General features: G+C 38.1%; 2 protein-coding genes across 13 annotated transcripts in view; both read left to right on the forward strand.

The window, feature by feature from the left end:
* The window catches only part of CNOT2 (CCR4-NOT transcription complex subunit 2), a 115676-nt gene extending 112960 nt beyond the window's left edge, over positions 1 to 2716 (forward strand). For all 8 annotated transcript variants that reach the window (XM_036917638.2, XM_036917644.2, XM_057486867.1 and 5 more), the window contains one exon: positions 305 to 2716. In XM_036917638.2, the coding sequence (XP_036773533.1) occupies positions 305 to 391 (87 nt within the window). In that variant the 3' untranslated portion in view covers positions 392 to 2716. The remainder of the gene's footprint in view (positions 1 to 304) is intronic.
* Positions 2717 to 12343: 9627 nt separating this feature from the next.
* Positions 12344 to 23719, forward strand: part of KCNMB4 (potassium calcium-activated channel subfamily M regulatory beta subunit 4) — a 54187-nt gene continuing 42811 nt past the window's right edge. For 2 of the 5 annotated variants that reach the window (XR_005031226.2, XR_008992087.1), the window contains exon 1: positions 12349 to 13130. Coding sequence is in view for 3 of the 5 variants with exons in the window: in XM_036917647.2 (XP_036773542.1) it covers positions 12795 to 13130 (336 nt within the window). In the remaining 2 variants the exon portion in view is untranslated. Of the gene's footprint in view, positions 13131 to 23719 lie in introns of all 5 variants that reach the window. The other 3 variants (XM_036917647.2, XM_036917648.2, XM_036917646.2) reach the window with 3 other exon arrangements.

Consider the following 23719-nt stretch of genomic DNA (forward strand, 5'->3'; position numbering starts at 1 on the left):
AGTAATACAATAATTGTCCCTTCAAATTTTTTATTTTTGAGCAAAAAAGAAATGCATAGGATTTCAGTGTCGTAAAATGTTCATGAGTAGTGTGTGTGACTTTTATGCAGAAAAATCTGTTCTTTTATACTTATGAGACTACATATTCTCCAAGCTGTATTCACTTACTGGGGAAGTAATTGTTTCTGTGTATATGTTCATTCTCTACATGGAAGTATTTGTTTATATAGTAAAATATATTTTGACAAAAATCTGAAATCAAAGGGAGAGGAATTCATCTAAATTCTTAAATTTGGTTTTATAGGAGTTCCATCTGGAATATGACAAATTAGAAGAACGGCCTCACCTGCCATCCACCTTCAACTACAACCCTGCTCAGCAAGCCTTCTAAAAAAAGACTTCCCTTTTCTTGGGGTATGGCTGTCTCAGCACAATACTCAACATAACTGCAGAACTGATGTGGCTCAGGCACCCTGGTTTTAATTCCTTGAGGATCTGGCAATTGGCTTATGCAGAGGGTCACCATTTGAGGTCCTGCCTTACTAATTATGTGCTGCCCAACAACTAAATTTGTAATTTGTTTTTCTCTAGTTCGAGCAGGGTCTGAATTCTTTCTCGTTTTCTTTTTTGCCAGCAGACAAACTTGGGTCTATATAAAGACAAGCAAGTACACTGACAGAAGTTTACCATTTAGTTTCTAAAATGTAAAAAAGAAAACCCACAAAAGACTCAAAATTAGACCACAAAATTTGCATTGTTCATTGTAGCACTATTGGTAATAAAATAACAAATGTTTGTGCATTTTTATGTGAAGATCCTTCTCGTATTTCATTTGGAAAGATGAGCAAGGTCTGCTTCCTTCATTTTACTTCCCCTTCTGTTTTTGAAAGGCAGTTTCACCAAGCTTAACGCAAGAATATCTGACTGTTTATAAAGATATTGCCACAATCGCTGGATGGTTTCCGGGGTTGTGTTATTACTGAGCTTCATCTTTCCAGAATGAGCAAAACACTGTCCAGTCTTTGTTACGATTTTGTAATAAATGTGTACATTTTTTTTAAATTTTTGGACATCACATGAATAAAGGTATGTATGTACGAATGTGTATATATTATATATATGACATCTATTTTGGAAAATGTTTGCCCTGCTGTACCTCATTTTTAGGAGGTGTGCATGGATGCAATATATGAAAATGGGACATTCTGGAACTGCTGGTCAGGGGACTTTGTCGCCCTGTTCACTAAGGGCCAGATTTTCAGCAGCCAAGGACATCCATACCCAAGTGAATGTGATGGGACTTAAAGAAGTGAACTAAGACAATTCACTCTGGCTGTTTGAACAGCAGCGTTTCATAGGAAGAGAAAAAAAGATCAATCTTGTATTTTCTGACCACATAAAGGCTTCTTCTCTTTGTAATAAAGTAGAAAAGCTCTCCTCACTGCAGTGTTGACTTTGATTTGACATTGTGAAATTTCGTCTTCAAAAAAACAACCCCTGAAGTTTTACAAATATCAAACTGAATGGTGTGACTGAACAATTTAAAATGTAGTTGTTGTTTTTTTCAGCTTTTGACAAGTAGTTTAATAGAACCATATACCAATTTACTTGTAGGTTAATAATGTAGACAGTATTAACCAAGTTCAAAGCAGAGAAAACTATTTTTAAGTGAATTATGGCAACATTAGAAATAAAATTTCCTGAACACTCTTGGAACCCAATCAAAATAGTTTTCTTTTGTGAGAAATTTATGAGAAACTTCTTGATAGACCTTGAGATTTATCTTTAAGAAGTAATATGCAAATTAAGGTAAGCCAAAAGTGGAGGTGGGTTGACTTTCCCTTCAGTTTGCTGGCCTGGATATTTCACATTTACAAGTTGATGGGTTCTTTTCCATCTAAAGGTAAATACCATATTTTAAAATGTCTGAAGACTGAAGCTACAAAAACAACTAGAGAGAGTAAAAATGGCAGTTTTTATTTAAATTTTCATTTTTAACGTATTTTTCTATGATGAAGAGTGGAAGTGTTGACATTTACCAAATCATGTTTGAAAATGAAACATTTATATCATTGCTGTTTGTGTATCAGGAATATACTTAAGGTAGACATTTTTCTATGTATTTTGAAATACAAAAAACAAAAATACCAGGATTTTTTAATCTTTCAGATTTAAACCAAAGCACCTCCTTTGTAGGAAAGATGGCACTTAGGTGATTATAGTTCTAATTATTGTACAGAAAACCTAACACATACCCTGTTTGGCATAAACCAGAGTCAAATACTATAAACTGATTTTTAAAGATTACTTTTTTAAATAATTTACTTGTTAAAGTGTAACTTTTCCTACAGAACCATGAGAAAGGTAGAAAATGGAAGGACCTCTTTATTATGAGTACAAACAACTGTATATATATAATGTTGCCATGATCATGATTGCTACTGTGTGAATGACTCAGAAAAGCAAGGTAGCTCTTACCAAGTGGTTTACTGTGTTGACTTTAACTGTTTAACTGACATATAGAAAGTTTTAAGTGCACACTTTTCTAGTCTTCTGGATTTTGTTTACCCCCAGTCATCAGAACGAGAAAACTCTTGCATGTAAAGCAACTTTTTATAACTTGTTAACATCAGAAATTACCAGGCTCTGGACTTCAAATCCAAGTTTTAAAATTCTATTTGAAACCTTTAAAGTACTGTATTAAACTCTTGAATATAACACTGTTACATTCCTTGGTCTTATAACTTGTGGTTATACATATTTGGGAGGTAACTTGAACTAATTTCACATTTTCATTCTTATTCCATGCTGTTAATATATAACTAGTGACATACAGGTATAATGTTAATTTTTTGTGATAATCCTGTAATTGGCTTTCTGGAAACAAAAAGCTATATAGTTGCAAAGGGAAGTCCTCTGTGGTGACACTATATATGGTAAAACTTCACTTTGAGGGACTTTTCACTGCACAGATAGTTTTCCTGATATGTAACAAGTTTAATTAAGAACTGAAAGTTTAGTTGAATTCATAGAGTACATATAAAGCCAACCACTTAACTGGTCTTTTCCTTTTTGCCACTGAAGTTGGGACACAGTAGGTGTTTGATAAATACATCCTGATTGCTATAAATTGATATTTTAATTTGAAAAATACAAATTAAAGCATCAGGCTTTGAAACAATTTACTCTGCTGTAATTTCATTTTTAAAAGAATCTTTTTAAGCATTTTCAATTAATTTCCAGAATTCTCCCACTCTACCCATTCTAGTTGACTATTTTCTCTGAATCCTTCAATCAAAAGCCACAAATCTTCCATTCTCTTGAACACCCATTGCTCTTAAAATGTGTGGCATCTAAGCATGGCTGGAAAGGAGGGCTCAACTTATTTAACTTAGATATGCTTAACAGCATCAATTTTGGAAAATGTTGCTGAAAATTTAAACATTCCTGTGTGCAAAGAAGGGATGTCCATATTTAATGTTCTCTTAACCATGTTTTGTCTCTATGAAGATGTAGAAATGTCAGTTAACTGGCTTCATTAAGAAGGTCTGTGGAAAGAGATAAGCCAGACATATTTCAGTATCTTTAAAAGCTAGATCCTAATGACAGGTCACAAGGCTTTCTTCTTGCCACTAGCATTACCAATTAAATCATAACTATGAATAAATGGCAAATCTAGACAAAGCAAATACAGTGAAAGTCAAAACTGGGAACTAAATCTAATCCAGTAATATTTGTGTGTTGAGTTGCATCAAGTAGGATGCACAGAATCAGGATAGTTGCTTAGTTTTACACTTTGGCTGCTAAAAGATTTAAATAAAGGGTGGGGGATATATAACATGGCCGAAGAGTGGGGCCTATGTAGGTCAGTGTAAACTAACTCTGTTGCCAGAAATATGAATGTAATCTTCAGCTATATTAAGAAGTATGGTGCTCAAAGCAAGGTAGGAAGTCTGCTGTATTTTAAGAGCCGCCATGACAGGAAGGCAGAAGAGGATGTGGCACACTTCTAATGGCCAAGCAACACACTAAGTTTTTGACATGCATTATTGTATCTTGTCTTTAGCATGGCGTCCTAAAGTAGGTTTTAGTGTCCCCACTTTACATTAAATTTCTAAATATACCCTCCTCCAAAAAAAAACAAAAATGGGTAGTAGGAACACTTGGCATTCGAAAGTAAACCTCAGGAACATGGTATTACATATCAAATTCACCAGCTGTCAGTGAAAGGCAAGTTCATTTGTGTGGCTGAAAGCAAAACTAGGACCAATAAGAAAATTGCAGTACAATATTAAAACAGCTAGTTAATTAAGATTTTGAAATGAGTTGTTTTGTAAGGCATTAGATTCAACCTCATAGAACATAACCAAGGAGAGACTGGTTAGACAGTGTTAACGTGTTAAGGTAAAGAGTGGAGTTGGGTAATTTTGAATGTTTTTGTCATTTATTGAAAAAATGTTGAAGTGGGATAATTACCGTATTTCAGCAAACCTAATTGCCAACAATCATATGGTACACTGTTATTTTATGTACTACTATAGAAGAAAAAATAGCTCAATTAAACTGACAAGCCACCAATTAACAAAATTCATGCCAGTTTCAAAGATGCAATGTGTGGAAAGAATGTGCATCTTAGAATTAATGAGATGTAGACCTTGAAGAAGAGACAACTAAGGGAAGACATGATAACTGTCTTCGAGTACAGAAGGGCTTAAATAAGGAAGAGGGCAAGTCTTAAACCAGTGGTGGAAGCTGAGTGAGGCAGATGTTGGTCCTGTCTTATGGTGCTGTCCCACAGTACTGCCTGCCTCAGGAAGGGAGAATTCCATCAACACAAATGTTCACGCAGAAACGACTGTCAGAACTGCTATTGAGGAGACTGAGTAAAAAGTTGGAATTGTTAACTTCTAAGCCTCTTTTCAGCTTTTGAAGATGTTGATACCCATTTCTTGATCTGAAGTTGAGGAATGTGTCACCAGGGCAAAATAATATACACTTAAAAATACTGACCAAGTGCTCTTCTGTGAGTCATGGATAAGGTTTATTTTAAATTCCTGCTCTATCTTTGGAAATATATCAAAATTGAGTTACAGAAGGCAACTTTATTCAACTTAACCTTTTTTTATACTTTAGTAATAAGAATGTGAAACATGAGTAAAGCACAACAGTAAATCATGTCTGGATATTCACCAGATGTATGTATGTATGTATGTTCTATATTCAAAGGAGGCAAGAGTTTTTGACAAGTTCTGACGTAAATGTTTAGCTTGAAATGATACACTACATTAGTGTTCAGTCTTTTTTTCTGCTACACTAGTGATCACAAAAACTACTTAAAGCAATAATACTTTTTAAAAATCTGAGCATTAAATTTGATGTATAAAAAGCTCAATTTGGACTATGATAGCTGTAGGAATTCACCAGACCAGTCATCCCCTAGCTAGGTAATTCTCAAACTTACTGTGCATTAGAATCACCAGGGGAGCATGTTAAAAATGTTAATTTCAGGCCTTATATTCAGATACTCTGATGTCCAAATGTCTATGGAGAGGCCAGGAATACATACATTAGTAAATACCATAAGTCATTTCTGAAGTTAGTGAACTACCAATTACACTTAAACTATATTTTGCCTGCTGTACAAGTACTAATTCGAATAAAATCTTAAGGTTCTGGTGAAGTCCAACTAAATCTTGAGATAATGCATTCCTATGTATCAGAGTCATTCATTACTTTTTCCTGTATCCAATGTTCTAGTGCAGAAACCACATTATTACAATAGTATTTATTAGAGCAGTATACAAGGAAAGCTAAATCCATTTCCAAGGATAACACAGCAAAGATGTTCTTAAATACCTTAAGGTATTTACTGTGGGAAATTTTTGCTAGATCTTAGATTTCCACTTCAGTTTGCATTTAAAAAAAGTGCATTATCAACTCTTATGTCCATCAAATGAAAGGTTTTTTTTCATCCAGTCATCCTGTTGTATCAATACTATGGCCTAACGACTTTAATGATGTTTCTTTACCATGAGAATTCAATACTCAGTCTTAAAAAGCTAATCATTTCCAGATGTTTGCCATGCAGTTTTTCCTTACTTAAATAACTTCTTGAAAATGACATGAAATTCACAATCGTCTTCCTCATTGTCATAACTTCCTATCTGTTGAAAACCCAGATTTTTGCAGCAAACCCTAATAGCTTAATGATCACCAGTTGACACATGCCAACATACTTTAATAAACTACTTTTCTTCTAATACAGCAAAACTGATTTTTCATTCTTCGTAAGATTTGTTTCCATTTCCAAAGCTTGATAGGCATCAACCACACCAGAAACATGTTTTGACATTTTTGTTAAAGAAGGTGAAATAAAAGTGGCCCTACTTATGCCCAAAGTGATAGCTGCTTTAATCAATAATTGAAGAAAGTAGCTGAGAAAAACAGAATTTTTCACCATGAATCAGAGCTAGTCTCTTAATTTTCATAAGCATATACTGAAACATAATGTTACAGTAATTTGCATTTGTATTTAGCCTAAGTAACATTTTGAACATAATTTAATTTTTACAAGTTCTAAAAAGTGATGTTTTTCTTCCAGGCCAATCTATTTATTCTCTAGCACATAGTGAAGATAATTTTAGTAATAACACGAGAGTTCTTTAAACATCTTGGAAGAAATGCATCAAATTTCAAGGGTGGTTGGTAGCTAATGTCAACAAATGGCTGAGTCTGCTAGATTCTTTTTAGGATCAGCCTTATTAATATTTATAATGAAAAATTAAGCACTGATTAATATTCAGAAATATACAACTCGGTGGGGAAAAAAGTTTAATGCAGGAATGACATAAATAAATTTCATCTTTTGTATAAAAATAAAGATGTGGGACAGCCAGAATGTTAAAGGAAGCTACCTTTAAGTCTGTTACATAGGGAAAATCTATTTTAAGACATTTTAATTACCATATGTAACAGTTGCATGAAAAATGGGCTGTCTTAAAATTTGAAACTGTTAAATATTTCCGCTCCTGAGAGTGAGGCATGTTTATTTTGAATGTATTAGGAAATGTTTTGTCTTCAGATAGCTACTATCTTCAAAATAAAGTTTGTCCCTTTGTCCCTTTATTGAATGAGTTATACCTCAGTTTTTTATTTCCAGATTTCCTCTTTTTAATATAAAATTCCGTAAAATTGTTTTCAGTTCACTCTGAATGATTTAATATTTGGGTATTAAATGAATTGACTTCACATCACTATTTGGAGTCCAAATTCTCTAGAAAATGCACCAAAATCACTTTCCCAGATTTTCTCTACATTTGCAATGAGAGTGTTAATTAATGAACAACAAAATCCATCATCCTAGGTGTGTATAGTCTGGAAAAGAAAGGTTCAGAATTTTTAAAAAAATAATGTTAAAACTGGGTATCCTTTCCAACTCTAAACATTTTTGGGTAAGGAAATGACTTTAGTTTTTCTAAATCGTATGAAAAGATTAGTATAAGAAGATAAGGCCTACGAGGGACATGATAGTTTTCTTCCCACATCTGAAGTGGAGTCAGTCACTGGTAAAGCAGATTATCTGTATCTCACATAACACCAGAAGGTAGAATAAGAACCTTTAGATGGATGATTTGGCAAGGCAGATTTCAATTTACAGGTAAGTACTACGTCATAATTTTTTTATGTCCAAAAATCAAATGGGTACCATTAGGAGTTAATGAATTTTTCATCCCTGGAAGTGTTCTAGCAAAAACAAGAGAATTTTTAGAAGTATTAGGCAGTTTCCTTCATTAACAGGAGGATAGGCTACTACCCTAGAATTATTTAATGACTTGTTTTATTAACATCTAATTGTTCCTGTGTTTACTTCTACTTTGAATCTAGGTTGAATTTCTAACAGGCCTGTCTGAAACCTAAATACTACACTTAACATACCTCTCCTTCATTAAACAGTACTACTTTATATTTGCTATGCACCTGATAAAGAGCACTTTTCAACAAGTGATTCAGAGTAAAATTAAACAAGGTCGGAACTAAATCATCAGCTCCTTCATCCTTTACTAGTATTTCCCTTCAGTCAGGTTTCACAATATGGGTGTTGATCAGGCCGAACTTTACTATAAATACATAAGCATATTTTAAATCCATTTGTATTAACTACCCTTCTTACTAAACACAGATGGCACGTATTGTAGAAAAAGACTGGGCCTTGTAATCCGGTACTGTCAGCATGTCTGCACCCTTGGGAAAAGCAGTCTCTTGTTCCCTCTTCATTTCGTGGGAAGATTAAATTAGAGCATTTGTTTATATTGGGTGTCCATTTTTCCAAAGACACTTGTACTCTCCATTAGCTATTGAGCAAAAAAGGCACTCACTATATTTTGGAATTATTAAAAGATCTTTTAACTTGACTATGGGCTATTAGTCATACCCAAGTTTCTTAAGAACATGGCAAGAAAAAAAACAACTTAGAATAAAATTCATAGAATGCTAAAACTTATCTTCCAGTCTAACCCTTTCATATGAGGAGGAAACAGTCTAGGAACATCAGTTATTTATGTCTATTTACGGTTAATGTTGACCAAAACCTCTCAGCTTCTTGTTTTCATTCCAAATCTGATTTCCGTTTTACAACCATCTGTATATATATATATATATATATATATATATATATATATATATATATATATATATGTATATATAAAAGTTCATATATATATATATACACACACACACATATATATACATATATATATATCTCACAGAAGTTCACTTCCGTTAACATTAAAGACTAAATTTAACAGGTGGTGAAAATTCAGGAAATCTAGCCAGAACTTCCATTTTGGTATTACGAATTTACTAACATGAAGTGATTTTCTGTCCTTTTGTCTTCCTTTCTCAATTGCAAGAAAAGGCTGTATGCAAACAAATTTGAACTTTAAAAAAATATTTTTAATGATCGTTCTTTACTATTTCAAACAAATTATGGGGCCTTTGGGAGCATCCTTTCCCGCTTAATGTTGAACTAGGTGATATTTAAAAACCCTTCCTGTTCTAATATGATTATAAATATCTGGAAATAGTTAAGTAGTGTTCTCAATATGCTGAATATAATAGGTAAAGTTTATGGACAGAAAAAAATTAATTAGAAAAAATAGTGGCCACATAAATTTATTTTGAATTGAAAATTCTGAGCCTAATAAATATTTAACATTCACAATGACATGGCAAGAAAGTTAATTTCTTGATATCAGCGAGCTGGAAATAATTTAGTACAACTGTAAACATTTTTAAGTTAAGACCAAATAAAAAGGAAGCCTAAATTTCTGTGACAATAAAAAGATCTACAATTACATAAGCTGACTGAAAAAGATTTTCTACATGGTTTTCTTTGTTGGGTCATTCACGCTTTTATTCTTCTCATTCTTATCTAATTATTCCAGTTGTAAACACCTAAATCCTATGCAGAATATGAATTTTAATGAGAAAAGGTGATGACATAATATTTTCTCTCCTATTTTAGCTATTCAAGTATATAGTAGCAATTCGTTACTGAAAAACTTTCACAATGTGCCTATTTTTAAAACTGTGTGTAAACATCTTTCCCAACATGCTTTAAATTCTATTTCTAGGATACCAAAGTCCTCCTTAATGATAATTCTTTTTAGAATCTTTTAATAAATGCATACATACATATGAAATTGTATATTGCAACTTGAGCATCAGTCACAGGACTTCTTGAAGAAGATCATGAGCACAAATTATCAATAACAAAGGTTTTAATGATCTTGTTTAGATAGGTTTTATTTTCTTTTAAAGAGAACATCAAGGTTTGGCCATGATTCTCCTGAAAACATTGCTGCGGACAGTAATGAGCATTAAATAAGTCAGTCTGGTTCTGAGTATTACAATATTTAATCTTAATTGGTGGAAAAACTACAAAGAAAGGACTAGTTCTTTTTTCTGTGATGCTTCTGCCCTCCACAGGAAACAAGATGCTATGTGACCTCAGAGTAGCAGCTCTGAGGTCCCCAGCCAGGGTTCTTACTACTATTCTAACTTAAAGAGTCAATGGTGACCCCTTTTCAGAAACTCAGGGGCTGACCAATCCAGTCTTCCCCGGAGACGTGATATGGCAGCCCCACCTCAAGTAAATGAAGCTAGTAACACACACAGTGTTCCATTAAGGATAAAATAGAAACTGACTTAATTTGGGAAGTCTTTTGACATCTTTAACTTTCAATAAGGAAGACATGAAGAAAATGAAAGGGTTCAGAAGAGAACAAGCTAACTTAAAAATATGAAATAGTAAGAAAAAAGTAAAATTTTGAAGAACACAAGGTTAGATGGCAACAGTTTCTTCAGATACTTTAAGAATAATTTATAATGAAAGAAAGTAACTAAATGCAGAACTTGGAGGGGAAAAAAAGGATTTAAAAGCTCTTAGGAGTTTAGGTTAAATTAGGACAGAGACTTTTCTGATTATTTATTCTGTAGACATAGAAGACCATCTTGCTTCAGTTTTGAGTCAGAGAGCTCATTCACAGAACTCTTCCAGCTCTGGAGTCATTGAAAAATGAATCATATTCATTAAACTTAAATACCCCTATCCCTGTGTTCTATCAACACTAATAAGAGTTAATTCTGTCTCAAGGTTATGTTGCTCCACGCACCAAACTAGAATAACTGGGTCCTGTAATTTGCTCACCACTACCTCACATCTTAGACAGGCTTTTCCCCTTCCTGAAAAAGATCTTTATAACCTGCAGGAGGAAAAAGTTTCCGACTGAAGATCTCAGGTTAAGCTTTTTCAACTATTAAACGCACTTTTCCTTTCAGATAATGTAATCACACTAACAGTTGTCTGTATGCCAACAGAACGAGAAGAATATAACATAATTCCTAGGTAAAAAAAGAAATCTACTTTCTCAAAACTCGAAAGGTCTTAAATACAAAGAGTCTTCCTGATGTAGTTCTCCAAACCCTGTGTCCTCTTAATTTATTATTAAAATCTAAAAAATCAGGGTCTTCCTGTAATTACACTCGCTTTGTCCCTTACTTGGAAATACTATTACCTTCCACATGAAGGAATGTGGTACTTCGAAGTACCTTATCAGAACTGCAGTTGAAAGGTATCAATACCAGTTAAGTAACATTTGAAAACCAAGAAACAGAAGTCAGGAATTCCACCCTACGGTGTTTCCATATTCCTCAGAAACAGAATTTAATTAACAGCATATTCATTTGGGACTTGTAAATAAAGAAAAGACATGTTTATATATTTTGCAAGGAAGTGAACCTTCTGATTCTTCAAAATATAGGTCGAAATAGTTCTCCAGTTTGATATTATAATAGAAGTGTGGTTTGGAAAAAAGATAATCTTACAAAAAAAGAGTCACGAAAAAGCGGCTGAAGGTGCGCATGGGCGAGGTGGGGGTGGAGGGAGCAAGGGGAAGAATTAAAAGAGCAGAAAGCAGCTCTAGAAAAACAGTACCTGTCCCAAAGTGGGTCTGCACGCTGCCGTCGCCTTGCACAGCGCTCCTGGAAAGCTCATCTACAAATCCGGGGTGGGCCAAGGGTGGCAAGACTCCTAAGGAGGGAAACAGAATAGACACGATTCTGTTCTCCAGAGTCGGAGCGAGGGGACGTCCTGCTGGGGAAAGTGGTGTCGCCTTCCAGGGCTGCAAGCCTCTCCACGCATTGCCTTTGGTCCCTACTCAGCCCCAGGCTTGGGGGCACACGGAGCTGGGGTCGACCGGCTGCCCAAGACCTAAGCTGCCGCAGGTCCACCCGGGACGCAGGACCCGGTCTCGCGGGTCGCAGGCTCCTGCACCCACGCGTGCTACCTCCACAGCAAACCCGGCGTGACTCCGCGGGTGTCTCTCCTGTGCTGCCGCCGCCCGGGCCGGACTGGGGTTGGGGCTGGGGGCGCCCGCGGCCGGACAGTCAGCGCTCGCCGAGGGAGGTCGGGACGGCTCACACGGGGTCCCCGGATCCCCAGCGCGCCGCTCGCCGGAGCTTCCGCCCCAGGCCGCCGGTGCCGGAGGCCGTTTTCCCCGCGCGCCCCGCCCGGCCGCCCCGCGGCCGCGGGACCAGGGGGCTCCCCGCGCTGGCCAGTTCCCGCCCGGAGTTCAAGATTCCCGCCGCTGCGCTTGCACAACACCCGCTCCCTCTTTTTTTTTTTCTAAACTTTCACTGCTTCAGGCTCGATCGATCCTCCGCGTGTCTTGCGAACGTCCCTCCCAGGGGCTCTAACGAGGATTCGGAGCGCCAGCTGCCGCTCTCCCGGGTGCTCGCCCGCGAGTCACGCCCGGGGCGGGGCAGCGGGGCGGGGCCGGGGCGGGGCGGGGCGGGGCCGCCTCCGCGCCCGGGAGCCCCTGGGCTCGCGGCAGCGGCCCCGCGAGTCCGCGGAGGAGCGGCGGGCGGGCGATGGAGCCCGGAAGACCCCGGGCGAGAGGAGGCGGGGTGGCGGAGGCGGGGAGAACGCGGGGGCGGCGGCTGGCAGGGGGCGCTGGAGGCACGAGCCGCCCGTGCGCTCCCGGCGCCCGCGGGTCCAGGAGGCCCTGAAGCCCCGCGAGCCCCGCGAGCCTCGGGGCCGGGCGGCGGCGGCCGGCGTGGGGGGCGCCGCGGCCGCCGGGGCTGCGCCGGCTTCGGCGCCTTTGTTCTCGCGCCCCTCGCCGCCCACTCCCCTGCTGCGGCGCGGCGGCGGCGCCCCTCCCGCCCGAGGCGGGCGGGCTCGACGCCGGGGGCGGCCGGGGGCGGGGGGAGCGCGCCAGCCGCCGGAGCCGGGGGCGATGGCGAAGCTCCGGGTGGCTTACGAGTACACGGAAGCCGAAGACAAGAGCATCCGGCTCGGCTTGTTTCTCATAATCTCCGGCGTAGTGTCACTCTTCATCTTCGGCTTCTGCTGGCTCAGTCCCGCGCTGCAGGCTCTGCAAGCCACGGCGGCCAACTGCACGGTGCTGTCGGTGCAGCAGATCGGCGAGGTGTTCGAGTGCACCTTCACCTGTGGCGCCGACTGCCGCGGCACCTCGCAGTACCCCTGCGTCCAGGTCTACGTGAACAACTCCGAGTCCAACTCCAGGGCTCTGCTGCACAGCGACGAGCATCAGCTCCTCACCAACCCTAAGGTAAGGACGCCCCGCGCCGGCGGAAGGCTGGAGGTTTGGGGGGCACAGCGCCGGACCCCGCGCGGGGTGGGCACGGAGCAGGAGAGCGGTCCGAGGCTGCCCTCACACCGGGAGTGGTACATCCGGGAGCCCCGCGGCCCGGTCCTTCGGGTGGCTGCGCGTCCCGCCACCTGTGTCGCCCTGAGGCTTTCTTTACACACCTGTCTTGCTGGCCTACAGGACGGGCTTCGCGGAACTCCAAGGAGCCCAGAGTTAACTTTTCCTCCGCTTAAAGCCAGTGGGGCCCCTACCCGGAGCGCGGTCAGGGTCTGAGCTCCCACTGGCCGCGTCAACAGCTCCTCTCGAGAGGTCGAGGGGGACTTTTAGCCTCCGGGAAGGTGTTTTAACTCTAGCAGACTTTTTTTTTTTTTTTAACTCTAACAGACATTTTTAACTTGGAGTCCAAACATGAGCTTTTGAGGGTCGACAGACGACGCGGAATCAAATGCGAAATTCTCTGTGGTTCCATTTTGGGGAGGTACCGAAGGCTCCTAGTTTCCATGAAACAGGTTCTCAAATGGGTCTAGAGGGAGCTTAGTAACTGTGAGCCTAGGGACAATCGGGAGCCATCTGGGGAACGGTAAAACTTACTGAAAATAGAAAACCCTCCGTGAAATGTACCGAATATTCCTTCCCTGGCAACTACTTTTTTTCGTTCTCCCAAGCAAAAAAAAAAAAAAGAAAGAAAGAAAAAGGAAAAAACCTGGTTAGGACTCGAGGGACGGAGAGCAGAGAGGGAGACTCTTAGAAAACAGTTCCCAGTGGAGCGACAGCTTATGTAAAGCAGTGTCCTCGGTCTGTGAACTAACTGAGCTTTGTAGTACACCTGGTTCTACAAGAAGCGTTTTCTTTTTCTCGTCCTGGTTTTCTTCACTCTTCTTGTTGCTTAACTACAGAAGTAAAGGTGTGTCTTTTTTAAAGTTAATGACATTTTCTTCTTTGTGAGCCTGTGCTTGAGGGTCAAGCAGGAAAACTGTCCAAAAGGGGATGCATCTTGTGTCCATAGGAAAACTTCCTGTTAGATGGAACAAAATCTAATTACATCAATCCAAAAGGAAACACTTCTATATTAGTATTTTTAAAGTATCCAAAACAAACTTACCGTTTCTCTGCAGTAAAACTCCTGTCTCCTAAACAGCAAATTCTTGAATTTGGCAAGTTTTAGAAAAGGAATTTCTTTTTAGAAATATGACTCCTCTTTTAAAAGATGCACCTGCTGACAAATGAATTTACCTTAGAAAGGAAAATAATAGATAACCAGGAAATATAGAAAGGCAGAATTTAGGTAGAGTTTAATGTTCAAAGTCTTGAAGACAAATGTTGTAAATTAATCTGCTTGAAGTCTTAAGGTTCAGTGTCCCAAAGACAAATGTTGTAAATTTATCTGCTTACTGCTCAGCAATTCAAATCTCGGGGTTTTAGAAACCACGTTTTTTCAAGTTTAAATCATTAATGTAGGAGAAAAATGCTAAGCATAATAGTGACATAGAAATTATATGATAGTTCATCACTTTGGAGGCATTGTTATAATTGGCAAAACATTGCTAATTAGTTTAAGATAGTGGTTCAGGCACAAAGAAATTACACGTGTACCAGTGAATGGCTAATATCTAATCAAGGCATTGAGAAGTCAGAATTTACTATAAAAAAGGATGCTTTGTGACTTCCAGGCAATTTTGAAGGATCTGGCAAAAAAAGTAAATTGAAATATTTAGGACATGGATTTTTAAATCATTTGGAAGCAGTCATATTATGTAATACTAAAATTTTATCTCTCTTTTTGTTGCAAATAGTGCTTTCTTCCGGTGTCAGTTCAGATCCTGGCAACTGTTTTTGAAGAACTATCTGAACAAAATGACATTTTATAAAGTATAGTAGTCAAGAAATGACAAAACTGGAGAAAGATATATTTATGTTACAGAAAATGCTGGTCAACATCCCAGTCTATTTAGTCAAGATTTCCTCTGCCAAATCACTAATATCTCTTTAATTCCAAGTTATGATTGCATTGTAGCCCCGATAAGAACATAAGTTTGTTCTTTTGCAGTCACCTTTCTGCTTTTGGTCAATTAAATGCTCATTTTGGGAATTCTTGTAGGCAATTAATGATGGAAAATTTCAATGTCACCAAAATATAGTGCCAGAGTCTGGTACCTAAGCAGAAGGTTTCCACATGCCCTTGCAATTAGGCAGCACCCAATTCCCATTCCTGTTGCATCTTGGCTTCCTAGATCTTCTCTTTGCCTCACCTTATGTCTTTTTTGAAGGCCTATGTTCCCCACCCATTCCCTCTGTAGAATGTGTGGATTAGCCGCCTGTCCTGGGTCCGAATCACCTTCAGCCTTCCTTCTTCATGACCCACCCCTCCAAGAAACCACTTAGGAAATCACTTCTTAGAACAAAAGGGAGTAAGGACACCCACCCCCCACCCCCATGAGGTTGTCTCATTTATTACAGTTAAAGGAAGAGAAAAAGAAAGCAAATATATAACTTCTTAAGCCATAGACCATTAAAGAACTAGTGTGAATAAATTTGACCTGTGACTAATAACTTTTTTAAATCTCGTTAAGTCCTATTCAACATATTTATGTTTTGAATCATTGCCAAATGTCTAAAGTAATCACCATATCTAGTCATGTACATGTGTTCAAGTCAACTAATTATACCCAGGGCAATGAACCGCTCTGTGAATTAACCATAGCCAACTCTAAATTTGGGATGGGCTTCCTCTTGCAACGACTTCGATCACTGCACTATTTCTTTGTGACTTGCAGTTGCGTAGCTTAAAGATTTGGTTCTCAACTATGGCTGCACATTAAAACCACTGGGGGAACTTGAAAAAGAAATTCTGGTGCCTGGGTCCCACCCTCAGGGATTTGGACTTGGCTTCAGGTGGGTCCTGAGCATTGGTGTTTTTCTTTTAAAGTTTTGTATGTGATTCTAAAGTATAGACAAAGTCAAAACCACTGGCACAGAAAATGTACTCATCTATTGTGCAAGGAGAGTAAAATTAGAACCAAAAGGAATCATTGTGATTAATATTTGTGTTTCTAGGTTAAAAGTTGTTACCAATGCCACTGAGTATAGGGAACTTGTAAGAAAGGAGGGACTCAAGAAGGAAAAGAAGAGAATCATTTAAAATGAATGTGGAAATGATCATTTAAAATTGGTTGAGTAAGTAAAATGATTTTAAGCAATTCCAGACATTTGCATTTACATCAGTATATACAAAGGATGGCAAAGAAAAGATGAATTTTTAAAACCAGCCTCTTGTATGCGCAACAAGAGAGAGTGGGGGATTCGAGGGTATGTTTTATTTTGGTTTTGAGTTTTTTTCTTTCCCTGATATGAAAAACCTAGAAACAAAGGACAAGAGACTGTTTCAAGAAACCAGTATTGTAAAAGTAAGAGACACGCAGTGAAGAGAATAAAAAACTTAGATGGAACTAAAGGAGGCTGTAAGCTTTACGTATATCCCCCAAGACTGGATGTGTCAACTGCAGGGCACTGGGGTGTACATTCCTTCTTGTCCCCTTCAAACTAGTGTGCAACCCCCTCCCCTGACCTGTGCAGACTGTGCTGTCTTGCTGGGGTTAATTTCTGAACTCCATCCTTGAAAGAAATACTTTGTGCTCTAGGGAGGTCCATCACATCAAAATTAAGTATTCATAGGCTAAGTTGAGTTGTGACAACTTCTGTACAATCTTTATTTCTTTCTTGCTGTGGTTTTTCCTCTCGTGGTTATATTAAATGGTTTTTGATAAGTACATAAAATACTGTACCTCTTCAGCATCTATTATGATCAAAGAACTGGGCAAGAAACAGGAGGACATGTTTAAAGATGAGCTCATTCATTTAACAAATATTTATTAAATGTCTACTCTATGCTATGCGTGCTTCTAGGCTCTGAAACTAGAACAGAGATCAAAATAAAGTCTCTGCCCTCTTAGTTCACATTTTGCTGGAGGGTAACAGACAAGAAATGGATTTATAATGTAATGTCATGTAATAATATGTATATAAAGAATACACAAGCAGTGTAAGGGTATAGATAGTGATGGGAGAAATGATGGGCTGCTCTTTTGCAAGGAATGGTTAGAGAAAGTGACTCAGATAAAGTGACATTTGCACAGAGACCCAAAGAATGTGAGGAGATGAGGAGATTAGGAGATGCCTAAAGTACACAGAAGAATGAATCATGTAGCTAACTGGAGAAAGAGCATTACACAGGCAAGTGCAAAGGCCCTGAGGTGAGTGACTGTCAGGCTTGTTTGAGGAACACAGGAGGACAGTAAGGTAGGACCACAGTGAGCAAGACAGAAAACAGTGGAAGGTGAGGATGGGGCCTTACAGAACATGATAAGGATTTGGAATTATATTCTAAGTGTGATGGTATGTTATCTGACATTAAGCAGGACTAAGACATAATCAGACTTAGACTTTTAAAAAATGTGAATGAACACTCTGGCTTCTAAGTTCAGAAAAGAATTTGTGTGTGTTTTGTGCAAGGAGAGAGGTGCAGAGGCAAACCGGCACTCTAGCAGTGTAGGTAAAAGATGATGGTGACTTAGATCAGAAGGTGGTACTGGTAAAGTTCACTGATGCACTGGATGTAAGGAATAAGGGAAAGAGGAGTTGAGGATGAATCCAAGGTTTGGGGCAAGCACCAGTGGGTGAAGGGAGGTGATTTTACTAGATGGGGAAACTAGAGGAGGGTAGTCTTGGAGAAGCCTAGATGAAAAACAAGGGCTGTTTATATAAGCCTAACAGACATACAAGTGAGGATGAATCCTTGAGTTTCTGCCATCAGAGAGACCAGTATCTATCACCTCACACCAGTTAGGATGGGCACTATCCAAAAGACAAGAAATAACAAATGCTGGCAAGGATGTGGAGAAAAGGGAACCCTCTTAGACTGTTGAAGGGAATGTAAATTGGTGCAACCATTGTAGGAAGCAATATGGAGGTTCCTCACACAACTAAAAATAGAAATATCATTTGACCCAGTAATTCCACTTCTCAGAATTTACCCAAAGTAAACAAGATCCCTTATTCAAAAAAACATATGCACTCCTATGTTTATCACTGCAGTATTTACAATAGCCAAGATATTGAAGCAATATAAGTGCCCATCAATAGAACAGATAAAGAAGATGTGGTATATATATACAATGGAATATTATTTAGCCATAAAAAGAAAAGAAATCCTCCCATTTGCAACAACATGGATGGATCTATAGGATATTATGCTCAGTGAAATAAGCCACAATGAGAAAGACAAATAGCAAATGATTTCACTTACTTGTGGAGTATGACAACAAAGCAAAACAGAAGGAACAAAATAGCAGCAGACTCATAGACACAGAGAAGGGACTAGTGGTTACCAAGTGGAGGGGTCAGGGAGGGTGCAGGGGGGAGAGAGAAGGGGGTAAGGGACACTATAACTTGAAGTCACAGTATAGGTTGGTCACAGGGATGGTAGTATAGCCCAGAGAATACAGTTAATGATTCTGTTTAACATCTTACTACATTTATGGACAGTGACTGCACTGTAGGGGGTGAGGACTTGATAATATGGGTAAATGTTGAACCACTGTGTTGTGTAATAGAAACCAACATAAGACTGTACATCAATGATACTTTAATTAAAAAGATCATTATCTAGCAGAAGAGGTAAGAACACAAATAAACATCAAACAAGACAAAATGTCAAGCTCTACAGGGAGGTACAAACAATATGATATAAACAGCTAGTGAGGAAAGGTCAGGGGAAGTCTTCATGAAGAATGAAACATTTACCATGAAATTTGAGGATGGATGGAATTTTCATCTTGGAAGGAAGGGTGGGGAGGAATGAAGAAAACATCAAGGAAGAGAAAACTCTGGAAACAAGGTGAGGAGCTGTGCAAGTATGTGATGTGTTGGGGGATCAGCAGACAGGCTGGTGTGGCTGGAACCCGGGGCACAAAAGAGGTCTTGGTGGTAAGGCGGGAGAGTAAATTGGGGCCAGTAAGGTAAAAGTCTTTGATATCCAGGAAAGATTTGCTGTACATTGGAAAATTGTGGTCCTGTTGGCAAGAATAATACTCCCGTAGGAAGAAAAATGTCCCCCACTTTCCTCCCCAAGATGTCCACATCCTAATCCTCAGAAACTGTTAATAGCTTATGTTACATGGCAAAGGGGAATCAAGGTTGCAGATGGAGTTAAGGCTGCTAATCAGCTGATGTTAAAATAGGGAGATTATCCTGTGGGTCCAGAGTAATCACAAGGGTCCTTAAATGTGGAGGAGGAGGTCAGAATGATAAAATCTGAGACTTAACTGGCCACTGCTAGATTTGAATACAGAATGGGGCCATGAGCCAAGGATGCACTCAGCCTCCTTTTCCAAATAAGTGGGAAAAGGCAAGAAAACAGAGTCTTCCTCAGAGCTTCCAGAAAAGAGTACAGCCCAGCTGTTGTCTTGATCTTAGCTCAGTGAGACCCATTTTGGGATTCCAAGGTAATAAATTATAAGGCTATGAGGTATCATTAGAATTATAAGGTAATAAATTTGTGTCTATTTACATCACTAAGTTTGTGTTACAGTAACAATATGAAACCAATACAGAAGCCAACAAAGGTTTTTGAGTAGGTGACTAATATGATTAGACATTTAAAGACTTGGTCGGAACATATTAATACTCTACCTGTATATTACAGCTCTTTAGGAACAAGCTAGTCCCCAGGTTGCTAGAATCTTATTGTCTGAGATTACTTGTTACAAGCCATCTCTGACCTCCTTTTGCAAATGTCATTTATGAAGATCTGTTATTTGTAAGATCCCCCAAAATTATGTACCTAAAACATTAATCAGAAACTTTTTTACTTTTACAAAAGAGATTTAAGATGTCACAATATATTTTAGTTAGAGTTTGGGGGAAAAAATGCATTGATTTTATCACAAACTTGCCTCAGAGTTACAAAGCTTTCCATAAATAGTTGACACATTTTGTTTATTTAAAATAGTTCAACCATTGTGGAAAGCAGTATGAAGGTTCCTCAAAAAACTAAAAATAGAAATACCATTTGACCCAGGAAATTCCACTCCTAAGAATTTACCCTAAGAATGCAGGAGCCCGGTTTCAAAATGACATATGCACCCCTATGTTTATTGCAGCAGTATTTATAATAGCCAAGAAATGGAAGCAACCTAAGTGTCCATCATAGATGAATGCATAAAGAAGATGTGGTACATATACACAATGGAATATTATTCAGCCATAAGAAGAATACAAATCCTACCATTTGCAACAACATGGATGGAGCTAGAGGGTATTATGCTCAGTGAAATAAGCCAGGCGGAGAAAGACAAGTATCAAATGATTTCACTCATCTGTGGGGTATAACAACAAAGCAAAAACTGAAGGAGCAAAACAGTAGCAGACTCACAGGACCCAAGGATGGACTAACAGTTACCAAAGGGAAAGAGACTGGGAAAGGTGGGTAGGAAGGGAGGGAGAAGGAGAATAACGGGCATTACGATTAGCCCACGTCACATGGCAGGGGTCACAGAGAAGGCAGTGTAGCACAGAGAAGTCAAGTAGTGACTCTCTAGCATCTCACTATGCTGATGGACAGTGGCTGTAATGGGGTATGAGGAGGGAACTTGATAATGGGGGAATCTAGTAACCACAGTGTTGCTCATGTGATTGTATATTAATGATATCAAAATAAAAATATATATTTTTGGCACTCATTTATGAATGAAGATGTCAAGTTTTATACCTTCAGTTTAAATGTGTTTTTTTCAGTCTTTAGCAGAGTTTCATATTCAGTTGAATTACTATATAAATAGCGCATTTTTGTTAAAATTTATATAATTACAGCAAAATACTGAACAAATTGGCTCTTACGTGTTTCTAACTGTTTCTCATGCTGCTCTTTAGGTATTCTCTAGGACATATAAACTGTGTCAAAACTTGGGCTTTTAAGTTGTTGTGATATTCCCCTCTTTTAAAATAACCAGTCTGATAAATTGAAAAACCATGTGTTGATTAAATTGTTTAATTTTGTGACCATTTTTGTAAATAAACTAATTCAAACAAGTTCATTTCGTGTATTGGCTTTGTTAATCAGCAGATCACACAGATTGGGTCACAAGAAGGTCTCTGTCTACTGAACCACAGGTGCAGGAATATTCATTCATCTAATTCTTTAATTGATGCAGTAGACCAAATGAACTTTAATCCTCACCCAATGTCCAGTTTACTGGTTATAATCTAACAGTATTACTGCAGCATTTATTGATGTTGTATCTCACTAGAGAAAATTAATTTCTGGAAAATTGAATCCTAAATCCTAGGAGTTTAATCCAATTTTTTCCTTTGTGATAAATGTATTTATCACTACAACTTTATTTTGAAATAGTAATACATGACAGACAATAATATTGCTTAGTGAAACCTAAATTCTCAATTCTGATTATAATTACCTTCTGTCTTCTCTATTTCAAGTATAAAAATGGCAACAAAATTCATCTTTGTCTCTCCAAAATTTGCTTCTATTCTGGAACCTTTCGCTTCTATCAATTATCTGGTACCATCATGCTCTGGTATTAATACTTGAAAAAAATGTTCACTGGCACTGTCCTATTCAAGGCCATTATTGCTTTGATTATTACAATATCTCCTGTCTAATCTCCTTATATCTAGTCCATTTCTTCCTCCAAACCAGTAGTCCTCAGAGTGTGGTCCTTGGACCAGTAGCATCAGCATCATTTGTGAACTTGTTAGAAATGTACATTTTTATATCCTGTCTTAGACCCACTACATCAGAAACTCCACCCCAGTTTCTTCTGACTTAGTGGTTCTGTACTGGAGCTCAAGAATTTGTATAGTAAAAAAGTATATAACTACTAAACTAATAGGAGGTGGGAAAAGTGAAATAATATAAAGCAGTCCAAAACAAGGCACAAAAAAGAGTGAAAAAGAATGTAGACAGGTGAAATAAACTGAAAGTAATACAATAGTAGATTTAAACCCGTGAGATAGTAAATTTTTCTAAAATTGGTGGTTACATCTCTCAGTGAATCTTCTAAAAACTATTGAATTGTATACTTTAAATGGGTGAATTAAATGGTATGTGAATTATATTACAGTAAAACAGTTACCAGAAAAAAATATTGATGGGAGATTTGCTTTGCAAATTTTGGCATTTTAAATAACATAAAAAGATGTCTTATTCAGTAAATGATGCTAAAACTTCCCTATTTTATGTGTGTGTGTGTATTATTTATTCATATTTTTTATTGCTCTCTTTTATAGAGAAATATACTTAAAATAATTTTCCAAATAAGGTTTAGGAAAATACTAAACAAATTATTCAGAAAATGTTTAATAAAAATAGAATGCAAGTTTAATTAAAATTTTGATGGAATAAAATTTTAACACACAAAAATGAACTACAAAAGTACTAAATAAAATACAGGTAAATATTTACCTAATTTTGGCAGGGTGTACAAAGCCTTTCTGAGCATGATACCAAGGACAGAAATCATAAAGTAACACACTGATTTATTTAATACCATCGTAAAGAAAAACTTGCACGTATTTTTAAAACACATTAACATTGAAAGAAAATGATGAATTTGGGAGAATATTTGCATCGTTGTAGAGAAATGATTAAAAACTCATCATATGAAGAACGCTTAGCACTAAACATTCTTTTCGGTAGAACACTAGGTTTGGTGGTTAACTTTATGTGCCAACTTGATTGGGCTGAGGGATGGCCAGACAGCGCATAAAGCATTATTTCTGGGTATCTGTGAAGGTGTTTCTGGAAGAGATTAGCATTTGAATCAGTCCTCTCAGCCTCACCACTGAGGCCGAACACCACTTGATCCCTGAGGACCTAAATAGAACAAAAAGGCAAAGGAATAGCAAATTTGCTCTCTGCCTGAGTTGGTACAGGACAGTGGAGCTCCTGGTTTCTCTTCCTTTGGACTCAGACTGAATCATACCACCCACTTTCCTGGGTCTCCACCTTGTATATGGCAGGTCTTGTGACTTCTCAGCTTACATTACTGTATAAGTCAGTTTATCCTAATAAATCTCTCTCTTTGTGTCTACATATAACCTATTGGTTCTGTTTCTCTGAAGAACCCTGACTAATGCACTAGGCACAATATGAACAGGCGGCAGTTCAATGAAGAATTACAACTAACAAGACATATGAAAAATAGGAGTAATCTCACTAATACTCAAAGAAACTGCAACTTGAAGATTTCTAGGTCAATTCTTTGAAAACATAACTTGAATCCTATTTTAAAATATGCCAGACCACACAGAAATAAGGAAAACTCAGTTTGAAAAAATAACTTCAGGATTACATTGAAATGAAAACCTGTGATAACATACATGTTCAGATGAAAATTACAGGACATCCAAAAGAATAGAATATAACATAAGAATATTTACATAAAATCTGAAATGAATTAATAATAGTAATCTCAGTGATGGAAGTACCAGAGGTTTAAATTTTTATATTTGCTTATATGTATTTTCCAGAATAA

Source organism: Manis pentadactyla, chromosome 10 (genome assembly GCF_030020395.1).
Source record: "Manis pentadactyla isolate mManPen7 chromosome 10, mManPen7.hap1, whole genome shotgun sequence".
Classification (NCBI taxonomy): Eukaryota; Metazoa; Chordata; class Mammalia; order Pholidota; family Manidae; genus Manis; species Manis pentadactyla.